The sequence below is a fragment of the Solanum verrucosum genome, unplaced genomic scaffold, assembly GCF_900185275.1.
Source record: "Solanum verrucosum unplaced genomic scaffold, falcon-dt-bn FXZP01000229.1, whole genome shotgun sequence".
In the NCBI taxonomy this organism is placed as follows: domain Eukaryota; kingdom Viridiplantae; phylum Streptophyta; class Magnoliopsida; order Solanales; family Solanaceae; genus Solanum; species Solanum verrucosum.
In genome coordinates, this window is record NW_026020011.1 from 4,492,895 (window position 1) to 4,508,403 (window position 15,509).

Below are 15,509 nucleotides of genomic sequence, written 5' to 3' on the forward strand. Positions count from 1 at the left end.
GTTAGTGCACAAAACTTGAATTTTTATTTACACCTGTACTATTTATTTTTCCCTTATCTCAATTAATCAACAGTCCATTAATATATGTAAATATTTATTTCAGTCCTTTTCTTGCTTCCCACCAAATAAACAAACATGATATGCTAGTAAACCAATATCCTGGCTACTACATTGACTAAAAGTACTGTCAGAGGTTTCTTTAATTTTCAGCACACAAACATTCATTATTAGAGAAATGCCCAAAGCAAAACTCAACCACCACATTTAGTTACAATGGTCTTACTAGTGATTTCCTTCATCAACATAAGTTCACAAAGTTATCCGATATCTATACTGGTGAAAATAACAAATACTCTATAGATAGTCATGGTGCCCCAAAGTTGTATAGTACTCGATATTGGTGAGAGGTAGCAAAATACCTAGTAGAATAGTTAAAGCAGGCGCAAGCTAGCCCAAACTCCACCGTCATTAAAGAAAAAATTATATAAGGAGACAACACATACCTCAACTATTGCACAACTATAACAACAGATGATGACTAGAAAAATAATATTGGTGACTTCAACACAAGAAGTCCTCTAATGAGCATATTTTTACCAAAAGAAATTGTTACACCTGTGTTAGCATACTTTAGGTAAAAAATAAATAAAAATACCATACTGAGGCTATGGTAAATGTTAAAATGAAAAATTCTGGAACTGATGGATCAATCCAAATTTTGAAATAAGCGAAAACTATGACAGAATCTCAGGGTATATAGTATATGGATGAATTATGTGCTCGACGATCATGACAATGAGCTCCAGGTGCAGCACGACGTGCTGAAACTTCTAATCTTTCTTCTTCCCTTTCTGAGGTGTTGGCTTTTGGTATACGATAATTTGGCTCAAGATGGTACCATTCATCAGTACACCGATCACAGATCCCAAGGCAACTACAAATAAATCAAGGGAACTTGGAGAGTTAAAAGGGCCGGACTGGTAAAATTACAATGAGTACACAAGGATAGACGTAAATTAAGCTGAAATTACGCAAGATGATAGAAACAAATTTGTGGTAGATAACTCTGGACAGTTCATACTGAATTAGAAACTATAGACATCCTTTCTAATGCAGAAATCTTCACCAAAGAAGAATATCGTTCAGGCACCGGTCGAGCAGGGATGAAAATCGGCCTCATTTTAAATGGTCATGGTCTACTATCAAATATGAACATCATTTATAGATAGTCCTACTAAGAAATTGAACGATGGCAAACAATAAAGAATGGAAACGTTGACGCTGGGGTCCAAGATAGGGATGGTAGCTATTTGTAGTAGGTAAAATTGACATCCTAGATGGTGAAACGATAACAGTAACTTCAAAGCCCAAGAAGGAGAGGATGCTATGAGCCATATCTGTAAGAGGGAACCAAAAAGGGAACGTTCCATTGTTCTCATAAATATCTTAAAGACAACAATAAAAAAATTTAAAGATGTTTTCACTGGGAAAAATGAGCTAATGACATACTCAACTAGAACTGCAGACAATAAACTGGATAGCAGTCACACTGTTGGTAACATAACTCCCACGAAACCAGAAAGTATTCTAATCATTACACACATTTGACAAAATTAGGTTAGGACAAAGAATGTGTCGGCTTATAAGTTTGAAACGAATAAGGTACCGATCCTTCCGAATTTCGGGAGTCTGAAAGGTCATATAAAGGTACAGATCACACAAAGTAAGAGAGTTTACCACTCATGGGAGCTTTTTCCTGGAGGCTGGTAAAAACTCTAACTGCAACGTATAAAGGTAAAGGATATGAGAACTCCATTTTGGTATCAGAAAATCTGCAGGCTGAAGTTCATAGTCAGAGTTAACTTACCCATGGAACCGGCGAAGTTCATAAAGAAGGTCAAAAAGCTCAGTTCACCAGTACTTTTGCTCTGCTCAAATAAAGGCAGTAAAAAAAAAGTATAAAATAAAGTGGAAACAAGGAAAGCAAGTGAACATTATAGATGAAGCCGCAAAACAATCTTGGAAAGAAGTTAAATGAGGACTGATGTCATACATATGACCAGCCATAATAGGTAAATGAATTCATTATTTCAGAACATAGTAAATAAACCAGGTTACTTCAAACATGTTGTGGACCCACATTCTGCCGAGCTGGAAAACTTGAGTGGGACACCAAGGAGAAGCACGCGTCTGAGGACTGCGCCTAAGAAATTAATTGATTATGTTGTGACTGGGGCAAATCACGTGAAGGGCCACACAAGTACTGAGAGTTAGTATAAGTAGCTAAAATGAGGATGAGTAGAGTAGTGAACAAGTTATAGCAATTTCTTATTCTCATCTCTGTAATCTTCTCATCCTCATCACCTTCTTTATCCTTATTAATGCTTTTGTATTATTTCTGTTTCCTTCAAGTTTTAGATCTATTGTAAGCAACTTGGAAGTGTTTGTTTATAATATACTACTTGGGATCCTTATTGTTCCATTGGTGCTTTCATTGTGCCGACAATCATGTCACCGGTTTCGAAACTCATAGCTCCCGACGGTTCCGACTCTTCTGGCCTTTCTGATGCTGACCTTCGTTCCCACCTGGCAAGTCAACAGTTAGTGATTCAAGATCTTGCTGCTCAGGTAGCAAATCTCAGCTCTCGTTTGCCGTCGCTGATGGTTGCTCCACCTTCTAGCATAGCTGGTGGTTCATCTGGTGGTCATATGCCTGTTCGCCATAAACCGGCACCGGTTGAATTTGGTCGTTTTAATGGTGCACAGCCAGACGCTTGGATCTTTCAGGCTGATCGTTATTTTGATTTCTACGGTATTATCGCTGAACATAAATTGACCTTGGCTTCGTTTTATCTTGACGGTGAAGCCTTGGAGTGGTATAGATGGCTCTATCGTAATAAGCAGTTGAGTGATTGGCCTCGATTCACAGAGAAACTGCTTAGTCGCTTTCGTCCCCGTCATGTCCTTTCGCCGGAAGGTCGTCTGTCTAAGTTGATGCAAACTTCTACGGTTGCAGACTTTCGGCGTCGTTTTGAAGCTGTTCTGAATGAAATGATGACGTTGCCTGAGGAGTTTTTGGTGGAATGCTTTCTTTCGGGCCTTCGACCCGATATTCTAACTGTTGTTACTGCTCATGAGCCCACACGGTTGGACCAAGTCATTAACCTAGCCCATATTCAGGAGCAACGTATTATAGCTGAAAAAGGGCCGCCCCGACCCGCTTTTGCTCGGACCCAACCTTTATTGCCTACGCCGACATCCCAATCAGCTCCAATTGCGCCGACGACGCCCTCTAATGGTCGTCTTCCCTTTAAGCGCCTATCTCAAGCTGAGATGCAAAGTCGTCGGGAAAAAGGGCTTTGCTTCAATTGTGATGAGAAGTTTTCTGCCGGCCATCGTTGTAAGACTGGCCCTCAATTGTTGCTTTTGTCATATGAGGTCGAGGATCCTTTGCTTATGCCGACTCCCGTGCTTGCTGATGAGGTCCTCGCCGAGGAACTTCAATGTTTGGAGGTTCAGGCTCACTCCACTATTTCCTATCATGCCTTAACTGGCAGCGTTTCAGATCATGTGATTCGTCTCACCGGACATGTCACTGGTTCTCCGGTACAGGTGCTTGTTGACGGCGGTAGCACACATAATTTTATCCAGTCCCGGGTGGCCAAGTTTCTCCAGCTCCTAGTGACGCCAGTCCCTATTTTCTCTGTAGTGGTGGGAAGTGGACAACTTCTCAAGTGTGACGGTATTTGTCAGGGTGTGCCATTGACAGTTCAGGGATCAACTATTCATTTAGATTTCTTTGTGTTAGCTGTCCATGGGGATGATCTGGTTATTGGGGCATCGTGGATGGCTACATTAGGTCCTGTGGTCACGGATTATGGGGCTCGTATTTTTGAATTCAACTATCGTGGACAGCGGTACAGTTGGCATGGCGATCCACCAGATGTGCAACCCATCCAGTTGCATAGCCTTCGTCGTTTATCAGCTACTGATGCCATCTCTTCTTATTTCCATTTAAAATTGGTGGTGGATTCCCCACCAGCAGGGGTCGACACTTCACCGGATATTATTGCCTTACTAGACTATTTTTCAACTGTATTTCAGAAACCTCAGGGCCTTCCACCGGTGCGACCCCAAGATCACACCATCCATTTGCTACCAGGGACGGAACCAGTGAATGTCCGCTCATACCGCTATCCCTATTTCCAGAAGAATGTCATGGAACAATTAGTTGGTGATATGATTCGCGATGGGGTTATTCGTCCCAGCACCAGCCCTTTTTCTTCGCCAGTTCTTTTAGTTCGCAAAAAGGATGGCACTTGGCGTTTTTGTGTGGATTATCGCGCCTTGAACGCTGTCACAGTGCGTGACAGATTTCCAATTCCCACTATCGATGAGCTTTTTGATGAACTTTATGGTGCCCAATTTTTTTCTAAATTGGATTTGTTATCGGGATATCATCAGATTCGGGTCCGCTCAAGGGACGTTGAAAAGACTGCATTTCGGACTCACGAAGGGCATTACGAGTTCCTTGTTATGCCATTTGGTCTCTCCAATGCTCCCTCCACATTTCAAGCGACCATGAATGATATATTTCGCCCGTATTTGCGCCGCTTTGTATTAGTTTTTTTCGATGACATTCTAATTTATAGTCCTTCTTGGACTGCCCATCTTGAACAATTACGGTTAGTCTTGCAATTGCTTCAGGAGCATAAATTGGTTGCTAAGCGGTCGAAATGTGTCTTTGGCCAAGCATCTGTTGATTATTTGGGCCATGTTATCACTACCGCTCGTTTAGCAGTAGACCCAACCAAAATTACGATCATTCAGCAGTGGCCTACGCCTTTTTCTGTGAAAGATGTACGGAGTTTCTTAGGGCTGGCTGGGTACTACCGTCGGTTTATTCATCATTTTGCATCCATAGCTGCACCGTTGACTGACTTGTTACGTAAGGAGGCCTTTGTGTGGGCTGTACCCCAGCAGGCAGCTTTTGATGCATTAAGGCTTTGTCTCAGCTCCACCCCTGTTTTGGCGCTTCCGGATTTTAGCAAAGCTTTCCAATTGGAAACTGATGCCTCTGGCGTCGGCATTGGAGCTATATTATCGCAAAATGGCCATCCAGTGGCCTGTTTCAGTCAAAAACTTAGCAAACGCATGCAACAAGCTTCAACCTATCACATGGAAATGTTCGCCATCATTCAAGTTGTTGGCAAGTGGCGGCAATATTTGTTGGGACGCCAATTTACCATCGTGACTGATCAACAGTCGCTCAAGAACTTGACCACCCAAACTATCCAGACACCTAAGCAACAAAAATGGCTTAGAAAATTGGTTGGCTATGACTTCACCATTATCTATCGACCTGGCCGACATAATGGTGCTGCGGATGCGTTATCTAGAGTTCCGGATGTTATTTACATGGCACTCTCTAAGAGCGTTCCCACTCTTCTTACGGAATTAAGACACCTTAATACCAGCCATACTGAGTTGCTTGCTCTAAAGCAATCTATTCTCACGAGCCCTACCTCTGTTCCAGCTTATTGTATTCGTGATGGGTTAATCTTTTACAATGGGCGTCTGGTTATTCCCTCAGGTTCTTCCTTATGCCAACAATTGCTATTGGAATTTCATGCATCTTCCATTGGAGGGCATGCTGGAGTTGCCCGCACATACCATCGTTTGGCTTCTAATTTCTACTGGAAACACATGAAGCAAGATGTGAAAGTTTTTGTCTCCACGTGTCAAATCTGCCAGCAGGTGAAAGATATCAATCATCACCCTTTAGGCCTTCTTCAACCCCTCCCGATTCCCAAGTTGGTTTTTGAAGACATTGCCATGGATTTTATCACGTGTCTCCCTAGTTCAAAAGGCAAATCAACAGTTATGACAGTGGTAGATCGTTTGTCCAAATACGGACACTTTATTTCACTTCCATCTACTTTCACGGCCAGAACAGTGGCTGAGGCTTTTGTGGTTGACATCATCCGCTTACATGGTCCTCCACGCACCATAGTCACTGATCGTGATCCTAGGTTCATTCATGATTTTTGGCAGGAGATACATCGGCTGCAAGGAACTACTCTCGCCATGAGTACCGCCTATCACCCACAAACCGATGGACAATCAGAGGCTTTAAATAAATGCTTGGAGCAGTACCTACGTTGCTTTGTGGCCGACACTCCAAAAGATTGGGTTGCCATGCTGCCTTGGGCTGAATTTTGGTACAACACAGCCCTCCAAACTTCAGCTGGCATGACGCCTTTTGAGGTAGTCTATGGCCGCAAACCGCCGTCTATAACTCGCTATGTCATGGGAGATAGTTCGAGTGATCTGGTGGACCAGTTCTTGTTACAGAGGGATGAAGTTTTACAGTTGCTCAAGTTGAACCTGACCAAGGCTCAGAAACGTATGAAAGTTAATGCGGATAAGGCGCGCACTGACATCCATTTCCAAGTGGGAGATTGGGTTTATGTCAAACTCAAACCATATCGCCAATATTCGTTACGCGTGCAGCCTTCCCACAAACTTGGGCGCAAGTTTTTTGGACCCTTTCAGGTCCTCAAGAAATAGGAGCAGTTGCTTACAAACTTGACCTTCCGGAGGCCGCGAAGATTCATCCTGTTTTTCACGTTTCATTGCTCAAGCGTTGTATTGGACAGCCTGAGAATCAAGTGACTCCTCTACAATTGACTGAATCAAATTCTGATTTGCCACTACCATCTATGAACCTTGAGGACAAGGTTCTGAATTCGGAAGGGAGTAATGTTGTGGACCCACATTCTGCCGAGCTGGAAAACTTGAGTGGGACACCAAGGAGAAGCACGCGTCTGAGGACTGCGCCTAAGAAATTAATTGATTATGTTGTGACTGGGGCAAATCACGTGAAGGGCCACACAAGTACTGAGAGTTAGTATAAGTAGCTAAAATGAGGATGAGTAGAGTAGTGAACAAGTTATAGCAATTTCTTATTCTCATCTCTGTAATCTTCTCATCCTCATCACCTTCTTTATCCTTATTAATGCTTTTGTATTATTTCTGTTTCCTTCAAGTTTTAGATCTATTGTAAGCAACTTGGAAGTGTTTGTTTATAATATACTACTTGGGATCCTTATTGTTCCAAAACATATACCCACAGCACCATGAAAATGAGAATCATCATGGCGTAAATGTGTACCTTAAAGTTCTTCCATATCTGTGGAATCCTTGCACAAAGAAAGATTGCATGTTGGGAAGCCTGAAGAAATATAATTTAGTTAAAGACTGTTCGATCAGATATATTAGAATCAATTGGTTTTGTAGCCTTTACAGATTTATTTTATTTTTATGTCTTTTAACAAGAGATTTGTTTTTCCTGATAAGAGTATGAAATAACACAAGAGATCTTTGGAGGGTCATTTTCTTCAATTCAATGTGTAAAGGACTATATTCACCCATTGACTCGATATATTATCCAATATTAGAAATCACATGGAAAAAAGGCATAAAACCCCCCTAAACTATGATCATATTTTCAACTACACACTTATTCTTTACCGATTCTAATACCCGCTTGAGCTTTTTAAAAATGGAAAAATACCACCTAAAGTGTCATGGCCAATTTTTTGTTAAGTGGCGTAATACATTCGCTTGGCACGTGTATTTGTCGGTTCAATTTATTTTTATAATCTTCTGTCCCCAGAAACTTTCCGTACCTCTTATTCCATTCCTCCATCACCTTTTCATCATCCCCCCAATCTTCTTCTTGTCTCCCCTAACAGATTTCTCCATCTCCATAATTTATTTATTTATAACTTTCAAACTTTTAGTCTCTCTTTTTACATTGCCTCCAATTGCTCACTTTTTTGCCGACCATCCATTATCCGGCAAGATTGGGAACTCCAACAACAACAACAACAACATACCCAGTGAAATCCCACGAAGATTGGGAACTCCAACAAGTACATATTTCAATTTCTTTATTTTAAATTTTGGTTCAAATTTTAAATTGGGTATTCAGAGAGAGAGAGAGAGACAAGATGAAAAAAGGGATTGAGAGGTGAAATTTGACGGGGAAAGGTGCAGGACGATGGCTGGGAAAATTCACGGCGATGTGAGAAACAGAGAGGAGATTGGTTACGGCAAAAACATAACAACAAAATGCAGTTAAGTTTAACTCTCTGAACACTATTCTCTACCGGTGACTATTCTGATTGCCTTGTACCTATACTAGTCTGCCTTAGAGCCACCAGCCTATACTAGATCAATATTCCAGAGACTTTTTCGATCATTCTTAAAATTATTTCTGTTACGTCCCAATCACTTTTCTAATTTCTCATAATTTTCAGACAAGCATGAGCAATGGTAAAGTGTTCAATTGGACTCCCTTAAATGAAGAGAAATGTAAATCTTTTGCAATACCTTATCCCACAAAACAAACAGATATAGGAAAACATATCAAAGTTTAAGGCTATAACTTACATATAAGGCCTCGAAAAGAACGGGATCAATTTGACCTGCCAAAATAGTTGGGGCTACAGCACAATATCTGTTTACCAAATAAGGATGAACTGCAGATTCTAATTTCATAGAAGGAATGAAACCAATAAACATGAGTTCTCTAAAATAATAGCTCAATTATATTTTTGGAATTAGGATACAATAAGCCTTTCATCCATGTCTTCATTCCCAAAGGTTGAGAAAAATAGTAGATAATTGCAACCAAAATTATAGCTGCAACAAGAAAAAAGCACAAGATATTAGAGAATCTGAACCAGCCACATGAAAGTATGAAAATGAGATTATAAACTGCCACCGACTGAAATTTTTATCCCTCCCCTTTCCGTAGACACTTCACTTGAATATCTATGAAAGGAAAATACGTGAATGAAAAATCGCAATAGAAGCATTAACCAAAGCCTCTGGCAGAGCTGCTTGAAGTTAATGCACCATGCCACCGTCTGCTCAATGATACAGGTTTGAGAAGCTACAAAGCCCTAGTTTCTCAAGATATAGCAAAAGGAACTAAAAAATCCAGTTAATGTATTATTGGAATGTCAAATGTTGTCAAATGTACCTTGGATCAAAAGAAAAAGGTACTCGCCAAAAGCTGAAAACGGGAGCCCTTTGTGAAGACAATATGCCAAAGCAATGGTATAACCAATTAGTTCGAGTTCAAAGGCCACAACACTAAGCCCTCTAACACTTTTGTGTTGCAAAATTTTAAGTATCTGCAAGAAGAACAGAAACAATAAGGAATGCACTTGTTCAATTACATATTTCTGTGAATCATTTAGCAAGAAGTTAAGGACAAGAAACTCATTGACATCCTAACAAGTGTCATCACTACAGCGAATGAATCAATCAAATAAATGCATACACAAGGCAAATTACGGGTTATCTAAACCTAGAAATTTTCTAAAACTCACCCAAAAGTACCAAAAAAGTTACGGGTTATAGTCAATGGCATAAACAAATTAATATAACCATTGACAACCTAAACAACTTCTCTTGCCAAACACCCACCCAAAATACCAAAAAACAACAAGGAAAAGAGAAAGAGACATTCATAAAAAGAAACCAATTAATGAAATGTCAGACTTCTTAGGAATGCAAAAGGGGTCGTCGCCGAGAAGTACTTTTACCATATGAGGAACAGGTCATAGAATCTTCAATTCTAGAGACAAATCACTTAATAATGGAATGAGATGAACTTAGAGTGAACGCCACAAAAGATTCATAAATTTGTCTAGATAGAGATGTAGTTGATTCATTAATTTGATGAACAGGCTAAGAGATGCAATTGAATTAAACGATCAACGTACATGACTGTAAAAGTTTAAACACAGGTTATAACACGGAGCATTCACGAAACATCCACAACTTTTCTGGATCTAATTTTAAGAACATTCAATAATCTGTCACAATAGGACTCAATAAAATTAAAATGATTAGATTCTTGAAGGGCTTAAGGTAAATAACCTAAGGAAGTTTAATCAACGGATTATAACATGACTATAAAAGTTTATCAACTATCTGGTTATCAACCCAGAGTAACTAAGAAACATCCATTACTTAACTGGATCCAAAATTGAGATATTTCAACACTACCGTCACACAACACTCATAATACATAAAGACTGGACTTTTGAAGGGCTTAAGGAAAATAGCCTTAGAAAGTTCAACCAAAGCACTATCACATGAAAGTAAAAGTTTATATGTTTGGTTATAAAACAAGATACCCAGTGTAATCCCATAAGTGGGTTGGGTAGGGTAGATGTACACAAACCTTACCCCTACCTTTGTGGGGGTAGACGCGGGATTGCAAGAACAAATGACAGCAACATAGCAAGATACAGACAAACGAAGCAACAAATAGAAATACATATTGAAGAATATTTGGTTAAAAACACAGAGTGATAAATAAACACCCATTACTTAACTTGGATCCCAAAATTGAGCTAATTCAATACTACCACTACAATAAGACTCAATTAACACATAAAAGCCTCAAGCTTTACCGGGCTTAGCAATGATAGCCTTTGGAGGTTTAACCAATGCACTATGACATGAAAGTAAAAGTTTATATATTTGATCACCAATCCAGAAAATATTCAAGATAGACCAATAACGTAACTGGATCCCAAATTGAGCTAATTCAATACTATCACCACAATAAGACACAATTAACACAATAAGACACAATTAACACAAAAAGACTCGAGTTTTACCAGACTTAACGAAAATAGCCTTTGGAAGTCTAACCAGTTCACTATAACAGGAAAGTAAAAGTTCATATATTTGACTATCAACCCAGAGTAATTAAGAAACATCCATTACTTAACTGGATCCAAATTTGAGCTAATTCAATACTACAACACAACACTCAGTTAATACATAAAGACTCCATTTTTACAGGGCAATACAAGAAATTACGTGTGGAAGTTTAACCAAAGGACAATAACATGAAAGTAAAAATTCATCTATCTAATTAAAAACCCATCGTATTTAAGAAGCGCCCATTACTCAACTGGATCCAAAATTGAGCTAATTCAATACTATCACCACAATAAGACTCAATTAACACATAAAGACTCAAGTTTTACCGGGGTTAACGAAAATAGCCTTTGGAGTCTAACCAATTCACTATAACATGAAAGTAAGAGTTCATATATTTGATTAACAACCCAGAGTAATTAAGAAACACCCATTACTTAACTGGATCCAATTTTTGAGCTAATTCAATACTACTATAACAACAACACTCAATTAATACATAAAGACTCCATTTTACAGGGCTAAACAAGAAATTACCTGAGAAAGTTTAACCAAAGGACTATAACATGAAAGTAAAAATTTATATATCTAATTAAAAACCCATAGTATTTAAGAAACCCATTACTCAACTGGATCCAAAACTGAGTTAATTCAATACTACTATCACAACAACACTCAACTAATACATAAAGACTCCTTTTTTTTAATAACCGTTGTGTAAGGATCAACTTTTGCGCACCTCAACTTATTACACGTGATACCTTCCATCTCACAACAACAAGCAACATATACAAGATAACTCTGTCCACCACGGCTATGACAGATGGAAGAAATCCCCTAGTATTTTTAACTAAAGGACTATAACATGAAAGTAAAAATTTATATATCTAATCAAAAACCCATAGTAATTAAGAAACACCCTTTACTTATCTGGATCCAAAATTCAGCTAATTCAATACTACTATCACAACAACACTCAATTAATACATAAAAAGACTCAATTTTTAACATGGATTAAGGGAAATAACCTGAGGAAGTTTAACAGTGGTGGATGCAGCAACAATTGCATAACCAAGAAGCTTGGAAATTAAGGGAAGCAAACAATCTTTTTCTGGGAATTGACCATTACTGAGAGATCCAAGTGCACAACCAAAGTCCATTCCAAGAAACTTTAATTCCACCATTTTTTTTTATCTAATCAACAACTCTTCTGGTTTGTGCCCTAATACAAAAATCAGATAATGATTTGAAGTTTTTTTTTTGGACAAATCTAAATGGGATTTCTGGGATTTAATTCTTAAAAGGGTACAAATTTCAAGAAGAAGAATTGTTAGTAAAGGTTATAGTTAGTTGGCAGCCTTCTAGGTTGGGGCAATTTGTGGTCCCCACAATTTTATTTTATTTTTTATTTGTCCGTCTTAAAATAAGTGTCGTTAAAAAAAAATCCCAAAATAAATGTTATTTGAGAAATTCAAAGGGAAAAAAATTTGTATATTTTTTTCGACTATAGTCTTATGTTATGTTTTTCTTAATAACGTTCAATTCTCAAGAAACATTATTAAATTGATTTGGTAAACAACATATTGTATGTATTAGTTTTTTAATGAATGCGATTTCTGCTGACACTTTTTTGGAATAGAAAGAGAGGTATTTTATGGATATATCTTTTTTAGGGATTTCTCAATGCTCGATATATATTAGAGTAAGATTAAATTTCAATCTGTATATTGCAGGATTTATTTCTTGAAATGATTTTTTCAAAGAAATTTTATTTTTATTTTTGAGGACTTCAATCTGAGACCTCTTATTAGAGCCTAAGGACGTCGAATATCCTATCATAACCTATGGTGACGACTATATCATATATTAGTGCAATTTAGCTTACTAAAAAGTAGTACTTTTTTTTCTTATTTTAATCTATTAATTTAGTGGATTATGAGTTACATTTAAAAACCTTATTATAATAGAAAGGATATTTGCAATATTAGTGTAAAGAAGTTAAATCATAATTCATGACTTATATGCGGTTGACAAGCCAAGAATTTTGATATTGTTAGGTTGCATAAACCACAAAGATCAACTAAAATAAGGTCTTGTAATGCATGTAGATTACTATTAGTATAATTTAGAATAAAACAATAAGTAACAATTTATAATATTCTTTAAATAAACTAATTTATTTTACTATTTTTTTACAATAACTAAATTATTGTTTTTTGGTTGATTCAAAGATACATATGAAACGTTATCATTATGGATGATTTACATATTTTTGCTCAACGCTACTACAATTTTTAGATTTCTATTTGTCAGCATACATGTGAATCACGCTCAATACACATTATATACATATATTTATATGTACATGGAGTGATTCACATGTATCTGGAATACTAGATGCATGAGAGAGTGGCGAGCGAGATGGGAAAGAGGCGACGGAGGCGAGCGAGATCTGTTATATACCTCAGATACATGCAAATATCTTTGATACAACGTATTTAGAATAAATTATACCTAAATTTGACCCCCACATATTCGAGATACATACATGTATGTGGGCGTATCTGGAAGCACGGATTCCATTCACCCCACGGTTGGGAATTAATGATTGGCTCTATCTATAAAGATTTTGGATTTGTTCATACGTAATATTGCAAATTAAAATATATCTAAGTAATTAGCTTCTGAACTAATGACATTTATATAAGTTTTTTTTTAATTGATGGAGATTTCTTTAATGAGATGAAGACAAATAAAATTGGTTAATACGATCAAAGGTTTATGTTTAATTATTTTTTATATATCTTTCTTATTTAATTTTTATTTGTCTAATGTTATATTCTTGATATATAACAACATATTAATAAAAAAACATTTCACATAATATATCTGGTGATAACATAACAAAGAATATGACACTTCCAAAAAAAAATACAATAATATTTTAAAACTTAGTGTTCTTTAGTAAAAATCTAAGTACTCATGAGAGCGAGAAGCCAATTATTCACAGAGAAAAAATGAGTTAATTAAGTTCTTTAGATTCTAACAAACTAGTTTCTCGAGATATGATGTATTGTTATTCATGATAAATTTGATAATTATCAGATAATTTATTTAAAATTACATAAGTTTTGATAATCTTTTAGAGATACATTACAAATTAAATATGATTTTCGAATAGATGGTTCACTAATGATAAACAATTTACTTTGATTGATTTGGTTTGGGATGTTCGCTCAAGATGAGTCAAATGTTTAGAGGGAGCGCAATCTTGTACAAATGAATTTGTCTTAATGTTAAACGAAAATAACTGCAAAACCTAATTTTGTTACTAAAATTTGAAATTGATATCTTTAACATTGTGGCAAGATCTCAATAAGACCTGACTGTAGTTCACAAATAAGAAGAGAAACTCGTGTTTTTGGGACAATTTTCTGATTATATTCAATAGGAAAATTGGATATTGACTACAAGGAATTAAAAATTGCACTAGTCTATGCTAACTAAAATAAATCGATATTAAAATAAATCGGCATCCATAGTGAGTCTCGAATCTGTAGAAAGAAGAAGAGAAGATCTGGAATTAAAAGAGAGAAAGACCCAGATAAGCAACATTGTCGTATTTGCTCCTCTGGCAGATGTCACAGCTAGACACAAGATCATTAACCATCTGTTTCATTTTAGGCTAATAAAATAACTGGGACAACCTTTTAAGAGTACCTAGTTGCCCTGAATGTCCTCCAACTGGTGAAGCATGGAATGATTTCACAAGTTGTTGTCTCAACTCTCCAGTAGCTCCAATGTAGACCTTGCCCTTCTTCCTAAGTATCCCAGAAGAGTAGTGCCATAAACTAGGTCCTTGCAAGTCTATAGATAGTTGTGTGATCAAGTCTTGTACCCGAAGGTCCCCTTCATAGCTATTAGAAACTTCTTGCATCCATGATGGAATTGAGACACTGATAGCTAACAATTGCCCTTGTTCTCCATGTCTTGATAGTGCATCTGCTACTCTGTTCTCAGCTCTTTTTTATATTGAACCTCATAATCAAGGCCTAGTAACTTAGTGAACCTTTTTTGCTGTAACGCTGAAGTAACCTTTTGCTCCATCAAGTATTTCAAATTGTGATGGTCAGTGCGAATCACAAAATGCTTGAACTGAAGGTAGTGCCTCCATTTGTCCACAGCATTTAGCAAGGCCATGTATTCTTTTTCATAGATAGATTTCCCCTTGTGCTTAGGTGCTAGTACTTTACTGAAATAAGCTATTGGTCTTCCTTCTTGCATAAGGACAACACCAATGTCATTATGACTAGCATCAGTCTCTACAATAAACTCCTTGGTAAAACCAATAATGATGTTGAGGACATAGCTAACTTGAGAGCTACAAATGACAAATCAGCTTCATCATTCCATTTGTAATAGATCAGTGAGAGGCCTGCAAATCGTACCATAACCAACTACATACTTCATGTAATACCCTATCAACCCCAAGAACCCTCTAAGGCCCTTCAAGGACTTAGGAGTAGGCCAGTCCACCATCGCTTGGATTTTAGCAAGATCAGTAGTTACTCCTTCTCCAGTAATAACATGACCTAGGTACTCAACCTTGGGTTATCCAAAAGAACATTTAGATCTTTTAGCATACAAGGAGTGCTCCCTCAAGGTATCAAAAACAACAACTAAGTGTTCAACATGCTCTTCTAATGCTACACTATAAATAAGTATATCATCAAAAAAATCTTTTAAGAAAAGGTTGA

The 15,509-nt window shown here is 37.3% G+C and overlaps 1 protein-coding gene across 1 annotated transcript; it reads right to left on the reverse strand.

Annotated features, from left to right (window-relative positions):
• Positions 1–560: 560 nt before the first annotated feature.
• On the reverse strand, positions 561–12,057 carry LOC125820411 (mannose-P-dolichol utilization defect 1 protein homolog 2). Its single transcript, XM_049499841.1, has 8 exons — positions 11,781–12,057; positions 9,053–9,206; positions 8,637–8,709; positions 8,458–8,524; positions 7,175–7,234; positions 1,868–1,928; positions 1,738–1,779; positions 561–934 (listed from the first exon to the last, which is right to left on the reverse strand). The coding sequence occupies exons 1-8, from the start codon at positions 11,934–11,936 to the stop codon at positions 831–833; spliced, it is 717 nt and encodes a 238-aa protein (XP_049355798.1). The 5' UTR covers positions 11,937–12,057; the 3' UTR covers positions 561–830.
• Between the last annotated feature and the right edge of the window lie 3,452 nt (positions 12,058–15,509).

What these genes read in the sequence shown, in the direction of transcription:
- LOC125820411 (XM_049499841.1), bottom strand. Translation starts at nt 11,936, where the DNA reads ATGGTGGAATTAAAGTTTCTTGGAATGGACTTTGGTTGTGCACTTGGA. An exon ending in CCACTGTTAAACTTCCTCAG is followed by an intron (nt 9,207 to 11,780) that starts GTTATTTCCCTT and finishes TTCTTCTTGCAG; the next exon opens with ATACTTAAAATTTTGCAACA. An exon ending in AGATATGGAAGAACTTTAAG is followed by an intron (nt 1,929 to 7,174) that starts GTACACATTTAC and finishes TTATTTGAGCAG; the next exon opens with AGCAAAAGTACTGGTGAACT.